The following is a 24,692-nucleotide window of genomic DNA, read 5'->3' as shown; positions in this document are numbered from 1 at the left end:
CCGGGTGCTCGCCCACCGCAGCTCAGGCTCTGCCTCCGCCCTCCCCTCCCCGCCCCGATCCTCTGCTCACACCCGACCTCAAAAACCGGTTTTAGCGTTAAAATAGGAGCCCGACTCGTGTCAGCAGCGTTGAGGCTGGGACCGGCTCCGCTGCTCCCCCCGCTGCCGCCTCTCCCCGCTCCGGCCGCCTCCTCCCGGCCCCCTCGCACACCCTCCCCCGGTTCTTGCCGGTGCCGGCGAGCCCCGAATCGGGTCAGTCGCTCTTTAAAGGCTGGAAGGCGGCACCATGTGATGCTCCGGCTCCAGCGGGGAGGGGGCAGCTTCTGCGGGAGCCGAGCGGTGCCGGGCACCGGGGACCGAGCGCAGCCCCGGCGGCCGCGGCCAGCCCGGTCCCCCCGGCCGCCCCCGGCATGAGCCCCGCCTTGCCCTGCGGGGGGACAGCGCTGCCTCTCTGGGGCTGAGGGCACCCCAGAACAAGCCCTGGGTTTGCAGGACAAGGTGAGAGGGGTCGGGGCCGGGAGCGGGCGGGCGGGCGGCGGCTGCCGGGGCTCGGGAGGCTGCTGGAAGTAGCGCAGAGCAGGGAGGAGATCCAGCGAGGGGACAGCGAGGGGACAGCGGGGATCCCGCTGCAGCTCCGTCGGCCCCGAAGGGCTCCGGGGTGGCCCGACGGCCGGGGGGCTCCGCCGTCCTCCCAGGACCGGCCGGCGGCTCCCGCTCCCTCTTCAGCTCCGGGAGCGGTCGCGCTGCGGAATGGAGATGGGTGAGGGGTGGAGAAGGGTGCAGCTCGGGGGAGGTGGGAGGGGGGTGGGGGCCGGAGCCCCGGAGCCCCTGGGGACGACACAGACGGGAGAAGGGTTTTTCCCACCCCCTCGCACGGGCTCCGTCCCGCTTGCAGCTCAGTCAGCGATGTCACTCTCTCACCGCCTCCCTGTGCGTTTGCAGGTGACCGAGGAACCCCACAGGTGCGGGGCGGACCGGAGCATCATGGCACATCCCATCTCAGCCTTCCAGGCTGCCTACATCTCCATCGAAGTGCTCATCGCTTTGGTGTCCGTGCCAGGCAATATCCTGGTCATCTGGGCCGTGAAGATGAACCAGGCACTGAGGGATGCCACCTTCTGCTTCATCGTCTCGCTGGCAGTGGCCGACGTGGCCGTGGGGGCTCTGGTCATCCCCCTGGCCATCATCATCAACATCGGACCCCAGATGGAGTTTTACACCTGCCTGATGGTGGCCTGTCCTGTCCTCATCCTCACGGAGAGCTCCATCCTGGCGCTCCTGGCCATCGCCGTGGATCGGTACCTGCGGGTGAAGATCCCTGTCAGGTAGGAAGAGGTGTTGGAACTGCTCTGCTGTGCAGGTTAAAAGGGAGTGAGGAAACCTCAAATTCTTGGAGAAGCACTGGGAGAAAGGACTTTCCTCCGTGCTGCCATCTCAGACACATCTGGCTGCATCAGCAAGCGGTGCAGGCTGGGCGGGGAGGGGGTGTGTGGGGAGGTGTCCTGGAACCTCCAGCAGCTTCTTCTGGGGACTCAGGGGGTGCTGGGTGTGCGGGCAGAGATCACATTGTGGTAGGCAGCTGGCAGTGAGGGACAGTCCCTCACAGGATCCCCACTGCCAGGACAAAGTGTGTCCCCGCATAGGGCAGAGCCCAAGCCGGGTGCTCCAGGAGGAAGGGGGACGACAGGTTTGCCTTTGAGCCCAGCTTTTCTCTTTCCAAGGGGTGGCTTGCTGTGGGACACAGCTTTGGGAGTTTGAGGAACCAGAGGTGACAGCCTGGCACGTTTCACGGGGCAGCCTCACCCAGGAGAGACCCCTGCTGTGGCGTGCTCTGCAAAGAACTCCTTCCCCTGTTTTTCCCCTTCTGTTTCTGCTGCCATTCCAAGCCCAGAGCAAGTGCCTTGGGATGTAAAGGAGTGGGACACTTTATCTGAGCACTTTTTTGGAACTCTGCAGGTTCTGGAGGAGATATTTAACCCTTTATGCCCCACTTCCTCCCGGCCGGGGCCGTGCTGGGCTGGGGATGCATTTCTGGGGTGTAGCGGTGGGGCCAGGGGCTGTGAGCAGGGCTGGAAGGGGATGTGACACCTGGCCTCGGTGCCCCCGAGCAAAGCCAGGCTCAGCCCCTCGCTGTGAGACCCCTTTGCTCTGAGGGAATGCCTTTGCCAGGCTCATCAGCTCTGCAAGTCTCCAGATCTCAGAGCGTTGCTGGCAAACAGCCCAGCCCAGCTGAGCACCTGTGTCACCCCACTGACCCCTCTGCAGTTCAGGCAGTTCACTAGAGGGGTCCCTGACCCTTCATCAGCACAAACACCCCACAAAAGCACCAACCCCCGTGTGCTGGTGCTGCCTAGACCGCAGCAGGTGTAGGACCTTTCCTGGGGCAGGAATTACCTTCCCATGGAAGGAGACAGGGACAGGAGGCACCTGTGTTGGGATCACTTGACTGCTCTAGAGTGCTCAGTGTTCCCAGATCCATGGGATCAGGCCAGAGATTTTGGGATTTTCCCACAGCCACCACCAGAAGAGGCTGCTTGGAGGAGTGTAAGACAGAGGAGGGGGTGTAGGATAAATCCACAATCCCTGCCTACCCCCTCCCTGCCACATGATTTCACAGTCTGTTCCCGACTTCCTCCCTACGTGTGATTTTCCCAATCACTGTCTCCCAGCCCGCCAGTGTCGCCAGAGTGATTCCCACCCTATCATTGCTCTTGGAGCTTATTTTGGGCTTCCTGCATCCCCTCTGTGTGGGGAAGGCTCCAGTGTGGGAGTTCTCCACAGGAGCAGCACAGCCTGTCAGGCATTTTCCTAACAAACCAGTCAATTTTCAATTTCTTCTCTGCCTCTGAGCATCTGATGGGCCTTTCAGGGGAGATTCCTGCCCTGATCCCAGGAGCTTTCCTGGGAGCAATATTAGTATTATGCTGTACACAGTTTGGGTGGGTTTTTCTCATGCAATTTTCACCCTGAATTTTGTGATCCCATTGTGTGTCCAAGCACTCAGCAGCAGGAGATTTTCCTCTATCTTTTCAGAGCCTCTTTTAATATTGAAAAGCTTTGTAACCTCATCAACTTAATGGTTGCACTCAAGTATCTCAGAGGTCTTTCCCAACCTTAAAGATCCTACAACTTCCCGAATTCCTGGCAGTTGGTACACGTGATGATTTTAGGGGATGTAATGTCCTGTATCCAGCACACAGGACAGGAAACACCACTAAGGAATATTCCCGCAATCTGAAATGCCTCGAGTTTCTCCCAGCCTGTTGCAGGATGCTAAGGATGACAGTGACAGCATTTTTGCAGCGCTCACAGCTCTTGTGGTGTCATTCCTGACTGTGACACTGAACCCAGCAATGGCAAAGTGGGCACCGAGAGCCTGGAGCACCTGGCAGCACGCGGCGCCCTGGGGAAACGCGTGCGGCCACTGCACCTGGGAGAGCTCCGGGAGAGCTCCAAGCATCCCTAGAGGGCCACGGGCAGTAATGGCAGCCAGACCTGGGCAGAGATTTGCAGGCAGGTGGGGAGAGATGTGGGGGAATATCTGCCTCAGCCTCATCCCTAAGACAGGCAGGACACTGAGCAGGGACATCCCCTCCGGCACAGGCATGGGCAGTGTGCTCACTGCAACCCATTCCTGTGCCAGTGGGATTCCTCAGACAAGCCTGGCACAGAATGGATGCTCACCAGTGTGACCCACATGAGGCCGAGAGGGTCCTGTGGGAATCCTCCCCGGGAATCCTCCCCCACATTCCAGCCCTGCCCCACACCCACAGGCAGCCCTGGCGCTGCCAAGACTCAGGGAGAAGGAAATGCGTTTCACAGAATCACAGAATCCCTAAAAGATTTGTGTGCCATGGGCAGGGACACCTTCCACTATCCCAGGTTGCTCCAAGCCCCTTCCAGCCTGGCCTTGGACTCTTTCAGGAATGGGGCAGCCACAGCTGCTCTGGGCAGCCTGTGCCTTCCTCACAGAGAAGAATGGCAGGGAATGGAGAACACGGTGCATGGCAGCCTGGATCCAGCTCCAGGCTCCCTATGGACACCTCGGCCTTGGGCTGCAAGTTTGGGGGACAACCTGCGGGTCTGATCCCCCTTCCAGGAAACATAGGGACCCAACTGCTGGAGACCTGAGCCCTGGGGGGACACTGGGAACTTGGTGGCCCCAGGGTGGGTTTCTCCTGGAAGAAACGGTGCCCTGAGACATTTGGGGTGTCTCTACATGGCAGTGGGAGATGCCAAAGGAGCATCCAATGCTCCGTCACTCCAGTGGCCACTTCAGAAGCACAGAGAGATGTGGGCCACTCCTGTGAGGTAGAGGCAGATTTTATCAGATGGAGAGGGGCCTTGCTTGGATTTGAGTTTGCAGCTCCTGTTCTTCCTTCTCTACCCAGCACACACCCAGCATGGTCAAGGGACTGGGATGCCCCACGAATCTCTCTCCCTTTGCTCCAACCCCTGGGAACAAACTCCAGGTCCCTCCTGGTTGCTTGGGCCTGAGTGATGCTGCCTTCCCCTAGAGGGACTTTTCCTTGACTTTGGAGGGATGCAGGAGGATCACTTGGGCTGAGCAGGCTAGAGCAGAGGGCCCCCCACGTCCCAGCCCCCACGGGAACAGCTGGAAACCACCTAAAATAGATTTGGTGGTGGAAAACTCCCCCTCCTCTCTCACATCCTTCCTCCCTGCCCAGCAGCCAGGCAGGACCCCCAGCCTGTGACCCCCCCATCCGGGCACAGCAGGGACCCCCAGCCCAGCCCAAACTTCCCTCTCACAGCCGTGCTTGGAGAAGATGAAACGAGTTCAAAGGGAGGGGAAGCAGCCAGCTGGGGGCGACCGGCAGGAACCGGCCCCTCGGCATCCCGGTGGAGGCAGGATGCTGGAGGAGACGATGCCGAAGGAATGTTTCAGGGGGGATGGCGCCAGAGGGATGTTTGGTGGCATGAAGCTCCTTCAGCACCAGCCTCTTCTGCCTCGGGGACCTGTCTCTGCTCTGAGACGTGGGTTGGGCCTTTTGGAAAGGGCCACAGCAAAAGGAGCTGCTGCCCTTGGGATGTGCCAAACCACCCCTGGCTGGGGATGCCGAATGCACGGATGCAGCCCAAGTGTATCTTGGAATGTCCCTGGGGGTCCTCACCTTGTGACCTCAGCTCAAACACTTTGAAATATGCCGGGGAGGGAAAACCTGCAGGAATCTGATGTTTGCAGGAGCCTTTGTGTTGGAGTCTCTCAGTCCACAGCCAGAAGCTCCACCCTCTGTGCCTGGGCCTCAGCACTGGGGTATCCTCCCAGCCCTGCCCTTGCCACCTTGCAGCAGCCCAAGGAGCATCCTGCCAGGGAGAGCTGCCTTTGGTGCTGCTGGAGGTTTGGAATGCGCACCTGGGAGCCTCCAGAACCATGGAAGTTAAATCAGAATGGTTGGAACTCTCTAGGAAAGGGGGGACAGAAGGCTGGAGCACAGTGTGGGGAGACCCCAGGATAAATGCAGTGTTAGGGGGTGGCTCTGTGGACAGCGCTGGCATTGTCTGGTGGTTCAGGAGTACCCTGTCTGGAATGAGATAAAACAGCTCAAGGATAGCAGGAACATCCCTCAGCTCTACAGTATCTGCAAGGCGTGAAGTGAGGGGGTGTGCATGGGACCTGTGAGCTCCTGGCTGGACATGGAGGGGGAAGGGGGAAACTTCCCCCCTGGACTCCCTGTTTTCCAGGCTCCTGCCTGAGCTCAGGCTCTTCCTGGGATTGTAGCGCTCTTTCCCCTTCTCTCCAGTCCTGCCAAGGGCCACAGGCATGGGGCCAGCTAGGGCTAGGTCATGGGAAGCCTGGGAAGTTTTGTTGCCCTCAGCCAGCTGGGTGGTGGAGAAGGATACATCTGAGGTGGCTTTTCTCCAGTCAAGGTGTCCCAGGGAAGCTGTGGCTGCACCATCCCTGGAAGTGTCCAAGGCCAGGTTGGACAGGGCTTGGAGTGGCCTGGGACAGTGAAAGGTGTCCCTGCCCATGAGTAGAGTGAGATGAGCTTTAAGGTCTCTTCCAACCAAACTGTTCCATGATTCCTCCACCAAGAGTTCATGGAGGGTCTTGGCAGAAGAGCAATGGTACCCACTGCCGTGGGATGGGGAGGAGCAGAACATTTGGATGGTTAAGCCAAAATTCCCAGTTCCCAAAACATCTAAGGGCCCATGGGACATCTTTTGAGCACTCCCAACACTTAGTGCTAGGAAACCTTCCTGTCTAACCAGGTCAGTGAACAACCCAAACCACAGCTCTTCCAAGGCCTATTTTACAGTCTGAGAAATTTCAAAAACATCCAGGTGACTCAGAGCTCTCACCCAGGAGCTCATCTATTTTCTTTCAACCTCCATTAGTCAGTGAAAAGATGCCATCCATCCACACAGGCCCTATCCCTGAGAAAGCACATTTCATTTCCAAGGAGAACACTCCCATTTTCCATAACCTGGAGGAATTTCAGGGACTGGTAGGTCTTTGCAGCCACCTCTTTTGTTTCTTCCCTCACTGCCCTCCTCCAGGTATATTTTTAGCAAGTGAGAGTGATCTGTGGAGACGTTCATTCCATGGAACAGGCAGCTCTGAACCAGGGATAGAGACTAAAATGCAGGAATTACAGTCCAGGGAGGTTTCTGCAGACCCGAGGCTGTTTCCAAGCCACAGTTTCCAGCACACTGCACCAACTCAGCATGTGGGTGCTACATCAGAGCCAGCATTTCCCACCGAGCTCTGTTGCACCCAGATCCAGCTGCGTGGACAAGCTGTGCCAGTGCAGCACCAGGAGCTCAATTCCAGTATCACCAAAATCCCAGAGCCCTTGAGATGGGCAGGGATCTGCCAGCAGGTTATGTTGGTCTGAGTTCCTGGTAAAGACTTGTAAATACCCAGGTGAGCTGGTTTTCAGCTCTACTCTCTGATCCACAGAATAACTTTCAGCCATGAATAGGCTGAGTCAGGGATCAAAGCCACGAGGGCTCTTCCCTCATGAGGGGATGCCTGGATTAGGCTCTCTGGGAACTCACATAGCTGCTGCAGCGGCGCCACAAAATCTTCACTGGCAGACATAAAATCAGGTCACTCCCAAAAGCGCCAGATGCTGCCATGCAGCTGCAGGGAGGCAAGTAGGGCTGTCAGCAACATTCCCAGCTCCTGGAATGGCAGAAAAAATGCTGGGGCTTGGGGCTGTCAACTTGGGATGCAGTGAGGGGCCGAGTGTGCAATTCTCCATCCCCAGTGGAGCAGAGGGAAGGGGAGGGGAGCCCTGAATCCTGTGCGGAGATGCTCCAGACTCACTGATATCCGGAGTTATTCCCAAATTCTCTGAATCAAAAGGACAGGAGGAGATGAATGGCCTCAAGAGACCCTGCATGGGCTTCCTGAGCAGGACCCTGTCCCCTCCCAGTCGTTGTGTCTCCCCGTAGGGTGAGGCGTGGTCTCCGTGCCCGTTTATCGCTCTGACCCCGATAGCAGTGTCACATCTGTCCCTTAGCAGAGCTCACATCTGCCAGGGCTGTGCTGCAGGGCCATGAATGAAAACCTACTCCTTCCTGCTGCTGCACCCCAAACCCCTGCTCTGGGAATGTTTTCATTGGGTGTTTTACCTGTTTCTATTGATTTTCAGGGTAAGGCATTGACCCTTAGCAATGTCTCACCAGTAAATTTGAGGACATGTTCCCAGCAAGGGCACATCTGCAGATGGGGAAACCGAGGCACTGAGCTGCACCATAGCTGGCTCAGGATGATCCCACGGGTGAGGGATGGAAGCTGGAAACAGGGAAGGGTGTGGAAACTGAGATTTGCTGGGACAATATGGCCTCTCTGCTTCTGCACTGGAGTCCTGCCATGATTGTGCCCAGGGCTCCTCCAGGATCCAGTCCCAGCCCTGGTGTTCCTTGCAGGAGTAATTCCATGAAATTAAATTGTTTCCCTTTCACAGCCCAGGGTGCCTCACAGCGTGGGTTTGTATCTATTTGTGATATTAAAAAAGACTGAATGTGTCTTAAACAGGCTAGGTTGGCGCAACTGTAGGACAGGACAAGGAGCAATGAGCTTGAACTAAAAAAACCCAGAAATTTATGTTCAATACTGGGAAGGAATTCTTCCCTGTCAGGGTGGTGAGACCCTGGCACAGGGTGCCCAGAGAAGCTGTGGCTGCCCCATCCCTGGAAGTGTCCAAGGCCAGGCTGGATGGGGCTTGGAGCAACCTGGGATAGTGGAAGGTGTCCCTGCCCATGGCAGGAGGGTGGAATGGGATGAGCTTTAAGGTCTCTTCCCACCAAACCATTCTGGGATTCTGGGATTCTATCCTGCAGTGAGCAGACACCAAACCAGGTGGGGATGTGTGGATGGAACCCCGCAAGGTTCTATCTGCCACCTCCATAGCCCTGGTTCAGGTGTGGTACCATCAATCCAAGAGGATCTATGCTGCCAAGCCGGTGGGACATGGCCAGCCTGTGTTCCCTCATCCCATGGCAGTATAGAGGGACCATAAGGTCCCCATGGAGCAGAAATTGAGGAGCACCCACAGCCAGGACCGCCCAGGCACGGTGGGACAGACAGCAGGTTCCTCACTGGAGCTGCGAGATGCTCCTGTGTCCGGGGTACTGACCTATGGATGAGCTGCAGGGCCCAGAGCTGCCTGGAAACACCCAGACACCCTGTCACACTTCCAGGATATGGTTTTCCCTTTCCTGGAGTGACCAGGCTGTGTCCCAGGGCACTGGGTTGTTGGAGGTGATAATGATGTCCCTCTGGGCTGGGTGTCCAAGGGCCCTGTGCAGCTGCTGGCACAGAGACAAGGGAAACACCCCAGCAAAGAGGCTCTGCCAAAGCAAAAGCTGCTGATTCAGCTGCCCCAGCCCTCGCCAGCCCAGCCTGGCCCTGCAGGCTGGGTGTTGGGGTGAGTCAGGCCCAGCTCACCACGGTCTGTGCTGAGCTGGCTCAGGGCGTGCAGGAGCCTTTTGATGGGGTCCCAGGTCTTCCCCCACCTAGAGATGTAGGAATGTAGGACTTCATCCAGGGAAGGTGCCATTATCACCTGACCTTTACTGACACAGTCCCGCCTCTGGTCTCACCTTCACTCCACATCAGCCAGAGCAGGTGACAGAGCAGGAACAAGTGACTCACAGGGGGTGCAGAGGAGCTCAGATACCACTCTGGGGTGCAGGCTGGGGCTGGAGAGGGGCTCAGATGCCCCTCTTGACATGGAGCCTTTTCCAGTGACTGGCTTTGGGGCCTGGGCTGGTCTTCTTGTCCTTGCCCAGCCCTTGGCACGGGCATGTGGCCTCTGTCTTGCTCTGGTTGGATATGTGCCATGTGGCCACCTACAGCCACACCACCCTCAGCTCCTCTTACACCCCCAGGTCAATCATACCAGGGTTTTTTTAGTCCATTTGTGGTGTCACAATAAGCTTAACTCTGTCATAGAAGGGCCAGATTGGCTCTGTTGACCAGGAAGGGAATTTTGGCCAGGAGCTTAGGTGGGAGACAGCTGGGACAAAGCCCACCAGCCTCCACTTCCAAACTCGGATCTGAAGGGACCCATGTGAGGCCAGACTCAATGAAATCTCCTAGGACACCTCAGAGCAGCTTGTACCAAACACCAGGGACTGTTGGCTGTGGGGATCTGCTCTGAGGGGACCTGTCTGGCTGGCCTGGGACATGCAGGTCCATGGGTCTCCAAGGCAGAACAGACAGGGCTGGACAAAGGATCAGGGATGGGATCAATGGAGCTCCTGCATCCTAATGACTGTACTTGAAATCAGCCTGACAGGGAGGAATGGCTCATCCAAGGTGTCACAGTGGTGCTTGGCAGGTCTGTGTTCTGGCAGGGGGGAGAGAAAGGTCATAGCAACACAAAGAAGAGTGGAAAAAAAGAGGGAAATGTGTGGGAGGCACCACAGTGAAAAAACCTGGGAGATGAGTTCCATCGTGACACACAGCAGAGTAATCTCAGACGGGAGAGGAACTGATGGGCTGGAAGAAAACCTCTGTCTGGAAGGAGAGGGAAAAACCCTGCAGGGCTGTGAGGGAAGCCCAGACACTGCTCAGGGAGGGTTGTGGTCTCTGCAGACAGCAGGACACAGAGCGTGGAAGGGATCACAGGAGTGAGAGACTCCTGGGAAGGATGGGGACAACTCAAGATGTTCTTCCCCTTGGGTACAACAGCACTGTCTCAGCCTGGGGAGATGACAGCCAGCACAGCGGAGCTGATAGGAACAGCATTAGATTATCCTGGAGACCAATGAATGATTTTTCATAGTGATCCTGCCAAAGCAGCAGGGGTGGACACAGCAGCCAAGAACTGGCAGAGCCCAGCACTGGGACTGGCAGTGGGTTGGGAGGAGTGTCCCAGGGGGCTGGTCCTTCTGGAACACCTCTTCACCCAAGGTGACCTGAACTTTCAAGGCCATGAAATGGGAAAGGTGCTGTCCCAGAGGCTGCCTGGGCTCTGACCGGGAGTTCCTGCTCTGGAAGTGCAGCTACCCAGCTGCTGAGGCCAGCTCTTGCCCAGTGGCAAGAAAGAACAATGGATGCTCTCTAAGGCAGCCACACAAAGCCCCCAGAGCCAGGGCTGTCTTGCAGAACAGCAACGAGCTGAGCCATCCCCATGGCACCTCCGGCCCTGCAGAGAGGTGCCCTTCAAAGGGTGGCTGGACGGGCAGGGCAGGGGTAAGGGGGGACATCACTGGTGATGCCACCAGCAAGAGAGGAGAGGAGGAAATAACCCTGAAAGACTGAGATCCTCCTCCTCACAGAGTCCTGTGGGCTGAGGGCTGGTGGGCGATGGGGGCAGATAGGGGAGGAAGGGTCGCATTTGGTGATGTGGGGAAGAGCAGAGCAGGATCAGGCACTGGAAAGATTTGGGGCGTCTCGGTTTGTCCTTCTCTGCACTGTGGGATGCAACACCTCCCCCTTGCACCCTCACCCTCCCTCTCACTGCGTTTCCCATTATTACCCCATCCCTTCCTTGCCTGGGATTTGCCCCCTCGCACTGAGCAGGCAGCTATGACCAGCAGCTGTCACAGTCTCGGACTGGGTTTTTGTCAGGTACCAAAGTCTTTGATTACAAAAAGGAGCTGGAGGAGTACAAGGGATTTCTTCCCCAGCCTCCTTCCTGTGTGTGCCTTGCCTGCCTCCCTGTGTGCTGTCCCTGGCACCAGCCATGGTGCTCTTGCACACAGATCCCAGGTGCCAGCCTCACTCAGCAGTCTGTGGGGACGTAGAGGTGATATCCCCCTGTCCCACCCCCTGCCCGGGGTGGTAATGTCACCTCTCCATCATTCCTCTAAGGAAGGCACAGCAAGCTGGGACATTGCTGCCATGGCTGCTTTCTCCAGGCCTTTTCTCTCCCTGCAGCCAGAGATGGGGATGATTTTCTTAGGTGTCCTTCAAAGACGGGAAGTGCCAGCTCCTGGCACCAGGGATGTTTTCTCATTCAGCTTGGTCTATCTTGGCAGATCACAGCTCCCCTCCGCGGCTCAGTCTCCCCATCTGTTCACAGAGGGAGTGATGCTCTCTTTCTAACAGTGAGGGGCCAATACTGAGAAATGCTGTCTCAGGCATCGCCAGAATTAGCATAGTCCTATGGATTAAATTATTCCTCTTTCTTTTCTGCTCTGGTAACAACACTCAGTGCCTTTACCCATGAAATACACAAATGAACACTCATTTCTCTCAGTGCAAAGGCTCCATTCTCCACTGACTGGTCCTGACTGGGAGAGCCAAGGTCTCAGCCTGGGCCCAGGTGGACTTGGAAAAGCCTGAGCAGATTCAGAAAAGTCTCACATGGGTGCAGCTCAGATGGGTCTAATTTCAGGGAGCACATTCCCCACATTCAGCACTGCTGGGGCACAGGTTTCTTTATGGGCTCAAGGAGGTTTGTCTGCTCTGAAGGAGCTCAAAGGGCTCCAATAGCAGAAGACCAGGAATCCCAGAATCCAGGAGGTGCTGCAAAGTTTCTTGGGTTGAGAATGGGCAGTTACTGACACCCCTTTTCTCCAGGGGATCATGGAATCTAGAATGCTTTGGATTGGAAGGCTCCTTAAAATCATCTAATTCCATCCCCTGTGTGACCCACACATGAGAGGCTCTTGTGGGAATTCCCCACATTCTACCCCTGCTTCCCACCCACAGGCAGCCCTGGCTCTGCCAAGGCTCGGGAGAGGGAAACGCATTTCATAGAATCCTGGAGTTCCAGACCGGTATGGTTGGGAAGGGACCTCAAAGCTCACCCTGTTCCACCCCCTGCCATGGCACCTTCCACTCTTCCATGTTGCTCCAAGCCCCATCCAGCCTGGTCTTGGACACTTCCAGGCATGAGGCAGCCACAGCTTCTCTGGACACCCTGTGCCAAGGCCTCAGCACCCTCACAGGGAACAATTCCGTAGCAATATCCCACCTAACCCTGTCCTCTGGCAGTGGGAAGCCATTCCCTCTTATCCTGTCCCTCCAACCCTTGTCCAAAGTCCCTCTTCAGCTCTCTTGGAGACCCTTCAGGCACTGGAAAGGGCTTTAAGATCTCCCCAGAGCCTTTTCTTCTCCAAGTGAATATTCCCATCTCTCCCAGCCTGGCTCCAGAGCAGAGGGGCTCCAGCCCTTGGAGCATATCCATGACCTCTGTCCTGCCTGGTCCATGTGTCCCTCACCTCTGTGACCTGAGCCAGCCAGGCTGCCTGGACAGCCTGGGGCTGTGTCTGCCCATTCTTCCTTGCTGGGGAATTTAGACCAGAGTCATTAGGAACATGCACAGGGCTGTAATTTAGGCCCAGCTGAGGCATTTCACTGCAATACCTGATCCTGGGTCTCAGATCTCCACCATCCTGATCAAAATATGGAGCTGCTTCCTCCCAGGGAACAAGGCGCCTCAGTTTTCTTCCAAGGGGATAAATAATCTTTTAATCTAAATGAGAAAACAGAGTGCAAATAAACTTCAGGTTTGCTTTGCATTTGCACTTTTTATTTGTTTTCCTGGTGACAGATTCTCAGAGATGAGGGAACATTTAATTGTGGTGTTAACTGGAGCCTTCACTAACAATTTGACTGTCTGAGATATGGATTCACTGTTCAGGCTCATTCCAAGATAAACAACTCAATGGCTTTACACATGTCCTCTGATCACTACTTCTTCCATCTTTATGGTGTGTGGAGGGGGTAATTACACAGGTTTTGGGGGGAACTGTGTCTGGCCAGAAGCTGGAAGCCAACCTTAGCCCAAATTGGTACCTCCAAAATTATTTCCACCAGTTGAAACTACATATAACCAACTCATTAACAAAAAACTTAAATGAATCCAGCTGCTTTTGCATTTGAAATTGATCTTTTAATCAGGGGAAATCTGCATTGGACAGAAGGTGCTGGACTGGTTGTTTTGGGTTACTGTGTCCTCTGAGGTTTAGAAACCGTAGATCTCATCAGCACTGCTAATTCTCCTGTCGGCGTTGGATGGAGAAAACAACCTCCCTCATTTTGGGAACCTCCAGCCAATTTTTCAGTCTTGAATGTCCTGATCTTTGAACTGGGTCAAGTGCAAGAAAGGAAATGTTCCCTTTGCAGTGACAAATTGTGCTGTGAGGATCCTGATCTAATAACAAGTTGCAGCCTAAGAAACTGAGAGGTTTAGTTGTTGACTGCAAAATCAGGAGTCAGGTTAGCAAGAGAAGTGTAAAATCCAAGAAATTAAAAGGCAGCCAATACCAATCTCTTGTACCAAGTGTAATTTAGGATCTCTCTTTTTTTTCTGCATCTGAGTCCTCCTGCATTGGAGAGATAAAGACCCACCTCAGCCCTGCTCTGAGGCTTGCTTGGTGCCTCTTAATCGAGATTTTATCTCCAGTTTCCTGTCTCCCATTTATCTGGGGAGCAGATCTCAATGTCCGGCTGAATGCAGATACAACAACGGCAGCTCTCAAGACCCCCCCTCATTTCCCTTCTCCTTGGGGCCCCTCATCTGCTCCTACCTCTTCATGGCTCTTGTTTTTCAGACTCCCCTGGTGGGTCTCCCCTGGACACCCCGCTGGCCTTTGAGTAGCAGTGTGGCGCTGATGGGCAGGGAAGGGTGGTGGCACTGGGCACTTCCTCAGCTGCCACCTCCCTCCCAGCACAACTGTTCTCCCTCCGCAGTGTTTCGTGGGATGGACTCTGAGCCACAGAGGCTCAGGGAGCCTAGTCACATCAGGCACTCTCATCTGCTCTCCCATTTCCATTTCTCAGAGCCACATTTGTCATGTTTGGCATTTTAAGTGGGTTTTAGAGCTACTTTCTTTCTTCATCCTTCCCTCTTCCCCCTCCCTTCTAAATTTTGATGACTGACTTCAGAGTCCTTATTTCAAAGAGGTTTTTTTGCATAAAGAACCAAAATATGCAATGCATAGAAAAATCAAGTCCAATACAAGAAATAATTGAAATCCCACCGCTTTTGAAATCCCACCGCTTTTATCCAGCCAAGCCCTGGATTTGCACTGAAGATTGGCAAAAGCTGCCTTTTATCCCTTCTTATCCCTCACCTTCACTTATCCAATCACACAGATACTCTGCTGAATTGGGTCTGGACAATCAGCTCCTGGCTAATTGATGTAGAAGAGGCAGGGCTGTTGTGTGACACTCCTGGAGATGCCAAATCCCCAGGGTGATGGCCCAGCATGGCAAGGGAAGATGACCTGAGACTCCTGGCCAAGCAGGTTGATATCCTACCACAACACTGGCTGAGAAATACCTCCAGCACTGTCATAGAATCATGGAATGGTTTGGGTGGGAAGGGGCCTAAAAGCTCCTCCTGTTCCATCCCCTGCCATGGGCAGGAGCACCTTCCCTAGGCCGGGGTGCTCCAAACCCCGTCCATCCTGGCCAGAGAAAGATGCACGTGGGATTGAGCATCTCTGCCTGAAATTGTCTTCTGCTGGAGGTGGGGTTGCCCCCACCTGTGATGAGGTTGTGTGGGAGCCACCCTCAGACTCTGACCCTTCTCCAAGGAGACGCTCACACAGCAAATTCCTATTTTTGACAACAAAACTGTTTAGACACTAAAAATGTCCGGGAAATCCATTGCACAGGGAAAGCACTGAAGACAAGTCCATGGTGCTCATCACACTGTCCAGCAGCTTTCATAACCTCACCCCCATCTCTTGGGGACCAAGCTATCCTTCTCTGTGTGTCCTAATTCGCAAAGTCCCGGGGCTATAAAAGAATCTCAGCTTCTGCTTCTTTTTCTTTTATTTTTTTTTCCTTTTTCTTTTCTTTTTTTTTAAGCAGCATTTCTCACACTTTGCTTTGCTTAAAATATTGTTGCCAGAAAGCAGCCGCCAAAAGACGAGAGAATCACATTTTTTCAGAGAACATCACCAGTTCTGAGATTCTGCAGCTCATTTCACGATTTTGCAGCCATTGCCAATAGTGTTAAATCACTTCCCTCCTACCTACCTCAGGGTCCTGGAGGAAGAAGCCGGAGGTTCAGGAAAATTCAGGGGTCCTAGAGGGCCCTGACCACACATGGTAGAGCTGGGAGGGAGCCCCGGAGATGTCTGGATGCAAAACTATGGCTCAATGGGACTTGTGCCCCACTGCCCAGGGCCATTGGGTGCACCCTCACCCTGTCACACGGCAGCAGGAGGGTGATACCTCCAGAGCAGCCACCTACTCAGCACCCTTGGATGGACTCGGTTCTGCCCCTGGCAGCAAGGGTCTCACAGCTCCTTTGGGGCATGAAGGATATCTCTGGGGCTGGAGAGCAGTGCTCAGTGATAGACACAAACTAAATTGTCATTTCCCTCCGGCATTGGACAGCCTGGGCATCTCAGCTCCCTGCTTAACCTCCACACACACATTTGGGATGAGGGGCTGAGCACGGGGTGAGTGGTCCTTGCTGAGAATCTGAGTGTGCACCGACAGAGTCTGCATAAGGCTGCAGCCTCAGGCTGAAAAGCAAGCTCAGTTTGGAAACAAGTTTAGTTTTCTGAGCAGAAAGGATTGATATTGGCTGTTGGGGTGAGGGATGCTGCTGTAGGATGTAAGGAAAATCCTCTCTGAGCAGAGTGTGACTCGCACTCCTTTACCTTCCTTGGACAGCAGCCACATCTCCTCCACACCAGGGCAGAACCTGACAGATGGATGCTTCAGTGTGAGGTCTCTGTGCTTCCCACCCTCCCTCCCTGAGGTTTACAGCTCGCCCATGTTCCCCCTTCCCCTGCAGCACCTGGTCACGGTGGGAGCCGCTGGGATACCCCAGGGGAGCTGTCGGTACTGGTCTGTGGTGGAGCCTCTGTGGTTACTCAACCCCCACCTCTGAGCTGAGGACAGCTGGGCAAGTGATCTGAAAGAAGCTCTGCAGTTACTGGAAGCCTGTGGTTTGTTCCCAGAGGCTGTGATTCATTACCAGAGCTGGGGCAGTCCAGCAGCACGGACACGCTGAGGGAGGCACGGATCCAGCCCCAGCGGGGCCAGGAGCAGTCCCAGGAGGGGCTGTGGGGAGCTCAGCCTGCCTGGTGGGATGTTGTGGCTGCTCCCAGCTCCCAGGGACCAGAGGTGTGATAGGACAAGTGTCCTTGGCTCTGCAAGAAAAGACAGAATCCTGTCACTGGAACCTGGAATATGGCAGGTTTGGCTCAGAACCAGCTGGGCATTGTGGGGGTGTGGGGGGATATGGGGGAGCAGAGAAACCTCCTGAGGCTCTGGGTGATGCCCACACAGGAGGTGCCAAGCTCAGGATCGATGATCTCTGGGGTGTGCTGTGCTTTGAGGTCCTACTGGGACTGGTGGCATCCGGAGAGTGGCAGAGTTGGGGGGACATGGATGGGCTCTGCTGGAGCTGCGGGGTCACCTTTTCCCATTCCTGTAACCTCCATCTGGATGGACATCCCTGATGGAGCCTCATTTTGGTACTGCCAGTCTGGGCTGAAGATAACCTGGCATGGCTACTCTGCCCCATAGAGGCTTCATTCCGACTTCCAACCATTTTAACACATAAAGCTCTTTTCTATCTTATTTCTTTGGTTTCCTGTGGGGATGTTTGTGTTCCTGGGGCTGCTTTTGGATGTGCCCACATCCCTCTGCAGTCCTCAAGGACTTCAGGATGCCTCCAAGGTCCTGAGAGATGCTCCGGATATTAGGGCAGGCTGAACCCACATCAAGGCTGAATCCACAACAAGGCAGCAGCATTTCCCCAGGCCCTGCTTGGAGCCCAGGACATCTGCAAATGCTCCAGATCCCTCCACAACCTTCCATGACAATGCCCAAAGCACAAAACCCCCTTTTTGTGTTATTCTCTTGCCATTTGCTGAACCAGCTCCAGCTTCTACCACCACTTAATGAAGCCCTCACCTAAGCCCCGGGGACTCCATGTTTCAGTGTGTTGGGGCCCATCAATTTTGGCAGCATGAATTTGTTCTCCTCAGCCTCATAATCACACTCACCCGCATCCATTAGAGAATTACTGGCTATTAGAGGTGATTGCAAACATCCCGAGGTCTTGCCAGATGCTTTGCCCGGCCGGAGCTCTTTGTGCTTTGCAGGCACTCCTTGCAGAATCATTCCTACACGGAGTCACCATTTTGGGATGGTAACACCAAACCCTGAGCGCAGATGGACCAGGGTGGTCAGCAGTGGGATACACACACCCACTCTCCCCCACGCTTCTGGGATTTCTCCTGGTGGCTTTGGGGGAGGTTTGCATCAAGAAGCCTCCTGGTGTGGAATCGTGTCCTCGTGCTACAGTGGAGGAGACCCAGTGTTTTGGGAGCAGAGATCCTCAAAGAAGAGAGGCTTCTCATGCCCATGTCCTCTCTGGGGAGGCAGCAGTGGCTGCAGCTCCAGGTCACCACGTGTGGGCTGAGCTGCCAGGTTAGGAAGGTGCCAGCTCTCAGAGCTGAGCCAAGCAGGAAAGACACCATCTGGTGAGAAAATCCTTCCCTGTCTCTCAGTGAGGTGGTCCTGGCTGTGCTTGGGTGTCCTGCAAGGCAGAGTAACAGCCAAGAGCGCTCCAGTGACAGCCATGATCTCTGGAATCATAGCTCAGAGCACACAGGGACACTCACAGAAGTGTGGGTGGGAGGACCCAGCAGCTGTGGGGAACATCCATCCCTGGACTCCTTCCCAGCTTTGGACGTCCTGTGTCCTCCTCTCCTTGCAGCACATGGCCCCGGGAGCACCATGGCCCCCTGGGCTGTCCCAGTGCCAGCTCCGGACTGGGCAGCTGGTGGTAATGGAAGCAGAGCAGCTCTGACCTGCGCTCAGTGGTTGCCAGAGAGGCTCCAGCTGGAGGTTTGGGATGCAGCCCCACCCATGTCAGTGGTGGGTAAAAGGTGACTGTTGTCATTGGTGCCTCTCCTGCCCTGGGAACCCTCCAAAAGCGGCATCTGTAGAAAAGGCGCCCTCGTCCTCATCTGACTGTCCCTCACCCCTAGCAGACAGACATGGATGAGGCACCAGGAAGAGATTTTTCTCCTCAGCTCCTTTAAAATCAGGTCCCCAAGGTAGAGCCTGAGGCCAGGATTCCAGTGTCACAACCACCTGGCCCATCCCCTCCCACCATGTTTCCCACTCCCTCTTGTCCCAGGGATCCGCTGGCACTTCTCAGGTTTCTTCCACAGCTCAAATCTCTTGCAGACCAACCAGCCAGAGATGCTGGGAAACAACACACACATGGTCCACCAGGTCCCTTTGGAGAGCTGGGAAGTGGCTCTGTGCCAGGATGCAGATGTCAGGCTGAAAGTGCTGTGCTGATCGAGACTGCTGGGCTACTTTGGTGCAGGACAGGGGCTCCAGCACCACCAAACACCAATGTCCTTGCTGGATGTGCTCTTCTAACTCGTCTGAAAGACCAGACCAGTTTTTTATGCCTTTACTTGCCAGCTGGGTTTTGAGAAGCGGTCAGTCTGGGATTTGGGGATCAGTACAATCCCAATGTATCCCAAGGGGGTGCTGATAGGACTGGTCTCTTCATTCCAAGCATCTGTACAAACAAGCTGTAGTGTCCATCTAAATACCAGCTTTGGCTGATGTTGGTTAACCTCTGTCCCGCCCAAGGCCACCACTCACATGGTAACACACCCACCAGTGGCCACAAACCCACAGTAGCTGCCATCCTGTGATTCTATGAGGAACCAACCTTTAACTTCCAGGATCAGAAATGACAAAGGCTCTACGATCAGAGATCCTTCTGCAGCACTTCCCACTTTGTGTGAGTACTCAGGGGCCCCCTTGTCCAGCCCTGAGCTGTGGCTGACCTCACCCTTGCAGAACCCAGACACCACTTTGCATTTCCAGGTTCTCATTTCTGAGCAGCTTTGAACACCAACAATCTGACTTTTCCCACCCAGCAGCCTCCAAGACACTGAAAGATCTGAAGGGAAGATACAACCAGGAGAAAGGAGCAGGAATCCAAATCCTCTGAGATCAAAGCACTTTTGTCTAGAGACTTTCAATTAGATCAGGACATTGTCTGGCTGCTTTTTCTTGCTGTGTTCATCTGCAGATGAGCTTCATGTCAGCTTGGCCTCCTTTCCCCCCTGCCACATTGGCTCCAGCTTCTTTTCATTAGTAATGGTCTGTCTTCATTAGTGAATTAATTCCCCAGGAACTGCACTGCAATAAACTCTCCAGAGCAAAGACCAGCAAAGCCACATCTTGGCACTGGCTGGACAACAGCAAGTGTTTTGTGGAGAGAAAAATTAATCACAGACCTGCTAAAAACCTCCATGTTTTATTCAAACCAGGCCTAGAGTCTTTGAAGCTTTTTCAAACAAAACAAGAGATGTTTGGTGAGTGTTGGGTTTGGATTGACCTCTGGGATCTTGGAAAGGAGCCCTCATCTCTCTTGGGGACAGAGGTGAAGGCAAAGGTGAAATCCATGAAAGCAATGAATGCTCTGTTCTCTAGGTGCTTTGAGACATGCCCTAATATCTCAAATGGTCCCAGGGCCTTTGCCTGCCCAGAGCTGAACATCTCCAGAGCAGGACCTGGGCTGAGCTGGGCTCCCATGCCTGCAGCAGAGAGCATTGCGGGGGTCTGGACACATCAAGATGTGGCAGAAGAAGTTAAATTTAGTCTGGGAATGAGGACCAAAGGGAAAGCAGGGTGGAGGGTGTCTTCAGAGTGATGGCCAGGGGGCCATTACAAAGGTCTGGAGGGACAGGACAAGGGGAACTGGTTCCCACTGCCAGAGAGCAGGGTTAGGTGGAATATTGGGAAGAAATTCCTCCCTGGGAGGGTGCTGAGGCCCCTCAGCACCAGGGCCCACAGGCTGCCCAGAGAAGCTGTGGCTGCCCCATGCCTGGAAGTGTCCAAGGCCAGGTTGGATGGGGCTTGGAGCCCCGTGGCAGGGGTGGAAGGAGATGGGATTTAAATCCCTTCCCTACAAAACCATTCTACGATCCTATGATCTCCATGAGAAAAAAGGGCCTCAGTGTCTGCTCCATCCTCAGTCTCTCCTGGAGATGGCATCTTGCCGTGGAGAGCTGCTCCCTGTCTCCCTTTCAGCTCTGTGCAGCCCCTGGGGACAATTTGTCAGCCTCAGTCTCCACCCATCACCTCTTCCCTTCCCCTAGGGAGCAAACAGATCTATCAATAATTGCCATTTCGCCTCTTGACTTTATCTTCCAAACCCTCAAAGGCAATTTTGTTCCACACCACAATTCCTGCCCATAGCGTCTCATGATGAGGCTGGGTGGTCATTGGTCCTTTCTCCTAGACTCGGCACCCAGGAGGGCTTGGGTAAATGCCCATCTTCCTGGGGAAGGGATGGTCAAAACCCACAACTGAGGGAGGGCAAGGGGAACATCTACCAATTATAGTCAGGCTCAAACCCCTGGAGGCAGAGGAAACAAACCCAAAGTGGATGAGGATAGGGTTGATGATTAGCATGGATGTTTTAGTCACAGCTGTTAATAAAAATAACAGCAGTAATAAAATTGCAATGATGCTAGTAATTGCTCTGGTGATGACGAGAATAATAAGATTATTTATTAACTATGAGCCATTATCAGCATTTTCCAGTGTTTCTGCCTCCCAGACTGTCCCAAACTCCAGCCCTTTCATATTAATGCAAAATGAGACAAATCAGTCATCTTTATGGCATAATGTCTTGGTTTTGAAAGGCAGTTGTCTGCCAAGGTAAGCTAGAGCTGCAAGCCGTGGGACTGTGTTTGGGGACCGCGGTGACACTGCTGCTGCTCAGCAGCTTTGTTGGGCAACGGCTCCCACACAGCTCTGCAGGTCAGGGAGCACCCAGGATAGGTGTATGTCCAGCAGAATCAACAGAAGACCCCTGAAACCCCCAGGAGTGAGAAATGGGACACAGTTTGCAGGGTTTGCAAAGGGGGAAGACACTGGGGCACTGGGGGGGGGGGGGGGGGGGGGGCGGGGCGGGGGGGGGGGCCTGTTATTTCTGGAGTCACCCCCCAAGCTGTTCAAGCCTGGGGAGGTGGCAGTGGGGTGTCACAGTTGGAGGGCACATCAGCCCTCCCCAAGGACCTGCAACCAGACATGGGGTGCAGGGGTCAGCACACAGCCCTGTGAGAGTCTCTGGCATCCCTCTGCCACCCCCCACTCCCTTGGACCCTCCTTTCCCTTCCCTCCACTTGACCCCCAGTGCCGGTTCTCTCCCACCGGCCTTTGCCCTCCCTGTGCCCCAATTCTCCCTGCCCTGCACCTTTCTCAGGGTCTCCTGCCCTCGCTCCTACCCATAAAGAATAAATCACTCTCCAAAGCCAGCTTGAGTCTCAGCGGAAACAGCTGCCCACATTGTCCCCTCTTTCCCATGGGACCTGGCTGCCACCGGGATGTTGAGAAGCTTTTCCCAGAGCTCAGGAGATTTGTTCAGGGAAGCTGTGGGGGACCAATGGCCCTGGACCCTCTGGACTCACAGGGACTGATGTCCTCTCCTCCAGCCTGTGCCACTCCAAGCTCCACCTTGATGCCTTGCCCGTGAGAGAGATCTTGAGAAGGGAGAGTGGGTTTGGGTCCTAGGTTGTATAAAAAAGGCCCCAAATGCCCAATTTCCATGCCCAATTTCCATCTCAGGTAGAGGCTGCAGACCTGCAGCAGGGAGCTCTGAGCAGCAGGATTGGGAATCCAGGTTTGCCAGCCACCTCCACATGGTCCCTGTGGTTGTGTTAACACCAGCAGCACTGAGAGATCCAGTAAACAGTCAGAAAAACATTCTTTGTTCAATCCCCTTTGGTGGAAAGCAATAACTCTTGGGCTGAGAATCTTCTCAGCTTCCAAAGAAAAGCATTCTGGAGAGCCAGGGGAAAAATCAATCCAGCAGACTGCACTTCCCGCTTGGAGAGCTCTGGGGAGATGAGCCCAGCCCCGGTGGCTCCCCAGGGGCATCAGGGAGGGAGCAGAGCCAAGCCAGAACACAACTCTCCTCCTCCTCCTCCTCCCACCCCTGGCATCAGCCCATCAAGAAAGAGGGTTTCGTCAATCCAAGCACATTAGGAGAGGAACAGGCTGTGCCCAAAGTTTCCTCAGGGGTCCATTAGCACCCGCAGATCCTTCCTCCACCCCAGCCCATCCCACAGGATACTTTTGCTGGCGATTTCCTCCCCAGGCACAGGGCAATTGTCTGGGACAGTGAGCTGGCAGGGTCGGTGTGTAGCGGGAGGAGAGGGTGACCTGCTGCTCTGGGTGCAGGTACTTGGATGGGAGCTGGGCTCCAGAGCACATGAACCCCCTCCAAGACATGAGGGTTGGACACTCGGGCACATTCTAGGTGCTGATGCCCTCCCTGGCTTGGCATCATCCCCCAGAGTTCACAGATTGTGTCTGGGGTCTCTGCCATCCCAGGACACAGGCAGGGAAAGCAGCCTGTGAACACAATTTTCAGAACAAGCTGTTACCCACTTCCAGGGGAGGGAAGGAGGAACATCCTCCTATCCCAGCACGGGCACTGCCACCCCACCACTGCTGCTCCACCTGGAGCCACACAACCCCCAAGCAGAGCATCCCACCCCAGGTCTAACGCCTTCCTGTGGCTGTTGTCTCTCCCACAGGTATAAGAGCGTGGTGACACCACGGCGGGCAGCCGTGGCCATCGCCTGCTGTTGGATAGTCTCTTTCTTGGTGGGACTTACTCCTATGTTTGGCTGGAACAACCTCAATAAGATGGGGAGGACTCAGGAGCTGAATGGCAGCCACACGGAGTTCGTCATCACATGCCAGTTTGAGACAGTCATCAGCATGGAGTACATGGTGTACTTCAACTTCTTCGTCTGGGTCCTGCCTCCCCTGCTGCTGATGTTACTCATCTACCTGGAGGTCTTCAACCTCATCCGCAAGCAGCTCAACAAGAAGGTGTCCTCCAGCTCCAACGACCCCCAGAAGTACTACGGGAAGGAGCTGAAGATCGCCAAGTCCTTGGCGCTGGTTCTCTTCCTGTTTGCGCTCAGCTGGCTGCCTCTGCACATCCTCAACTGCATCACCCTGTTCTGTCCATCCTGCCAGACCCCACACATCCTCACTTACATCGCCATCTTCCTCACCCATGGCAACTCAGCCATGAACCCCATTGTCTACGCCTTCCGCATCAAGAAGTTCCGGACAGCCTTTCTGCAGATCTGGAACCAGTACTTCTGCTGCAAAACCAACAAAAACGCCACCAGCGCCACCACAGCCGAGGCAGGCAACTAGGAACTGGGACAGGGCAGAGTGGGCGTCTGTGCCCACCCAATCCCCACACGGACGCTGTTCCTGCTGTCTGAGGAAGGGGTAGCAAGGACTCGATGAGTTCTGGATTCAGCAGCCCCCTGCAGTCCCCACAGCCACCCTGGGAGGTTATTTATTCACAAGCATTGTACTGTTTGGATATTGTAGCCTGCACTGTTCCTTTCTGGTTTAGGACTTTTTTTCTCCCTGTTTGTTTTTGTTTTTCATTTTTTTTAAGCGTTGCCAAGTATTTAAGGAGAAATTGTACAGACAAATGCACAGTTTATCTTCATGCAAATAAAGTCCAGTGATCCAAACCACACAGGAGATGCCCTGCCATTGATGAGACCCTCAGCTCGTGGTGCTGGGGGTACCTCATGCCCTGGCCCCATGTCCATGGAGCCATGGGGCTACCTGGCCACTGGGACAAAGGGGTGCCCTGTGTAAATGAAAATGCTGAGAACCAGGAGAGTCCAAGGCAGTGTGATTTCTGAAGAAATTAAGTTGGAAAGCCCTGTCTTTCCCCTCTGTAATCAGGGAGAGGTGAGCTGGGCTGAGACATGGGAAGAGACAGGAAAAGTCTCCCCATGGCATTGCCAGCACCCACAGGGTGGTGAACCCACCACCCTGCAGAGCAGAGGGTCAGCCTCCAGCTCTCAGCACTACCAGAGAGGTAGGCAGAGGTGGGTATTGGTGAAACCCTTATGCACAATCCCAGAGAACTCTGCAGAAACCGCTTTTGCTTCCCCGATGGCTCCCTATGGGTTCTAGCAGCACCCACTACCCCTGCAAGCTGCATCTAGGGAGTGCGTCCTCTCCACTGTCTTCTCTCTCCCATTACTCTGGCTTTGAGTCATTTTCCCTCCTTTCTTCTGGCTGTTTTCTGTGGAAAGCAGTAGCAAATCTCTCCCAGTATGTTCATCTCACACCTGCCGTGTTGCTCCCTCCCACCCTCCCTGTGCAGCCAAACTCTTTTGACCCAAACATTGTGGGTTGATGCAGTCACCTCCACAGCCCAGGGAGCAGAAAGGAATCTGGACCCCTCTGGGAGCAAGTG

The 24,692-nt window shown here is 54.7% G+C and overlaps 1 protein-coding gene across 1 annotated transcript; it reads left to right on the top strand.

Annotated features, from left to right (window-relative positions):
- The first annotated feature begins 368 nt into the window (after positions 1 to 368).
- Positions 369 to 23,943, top strand: ADORA1 (adenosine A1 receptor). Its single transcript, XM_040085527.2, has 3 exons — positions 369 to 498; positions 943 to 1,325; positions 22,984 to 23,943. Exons 2-3 carry the CDS (start codon positions 985 to 987, stop codon positions 23,618 to 23,620), a joined length of 978 nt encoding a protein of 325 aa, XP_039941461.1. The 5' UTR covers positions 369 to 498; positions 943 to 984; the 3' UTR covers positions 23,621 to 23,943.
- The last annotated feature ends 749 nt before the right edge of the window (positions 23,944 to 24,692 follow it).

The sequence above is a fragment of the Hirundo rustica genome, chromosome 24 (assembly GCF_015227805.2).
Source record: "Hirundo rustica isolate bHirRus1 chromosome 24, bHirRus1.pri.v3, whole genome shotgun sequence".
Lineage (NCBI taxonomy): Eukaryota > Metazoa > Chordata > Aves > Passeriformes > Hirundinidae > Hirundo > Hirundo rustica.
Note: the sequence above shows the minus strand (reverse complement) of the source record. Positions and strands in the feature narration are given on the sequence as shown.

Bases quoted from the DNA above. Each gene is read 5' to 3' on its own strand.
- ADORA1 (XM_040085527.2), top strand. From the start codon at position 985: ATGGCACATCCCATCTCAGCCTTCCAGGCTGCCTACATCTCCATCGAA. The intron at 1,326-22,983 runs GTAGGAAGAGGT...TCTCTCCCACAG, and splicing joins CGGGTGAAGATCCCTGTCAG to GTATAAGAGCGTGGTGACAC.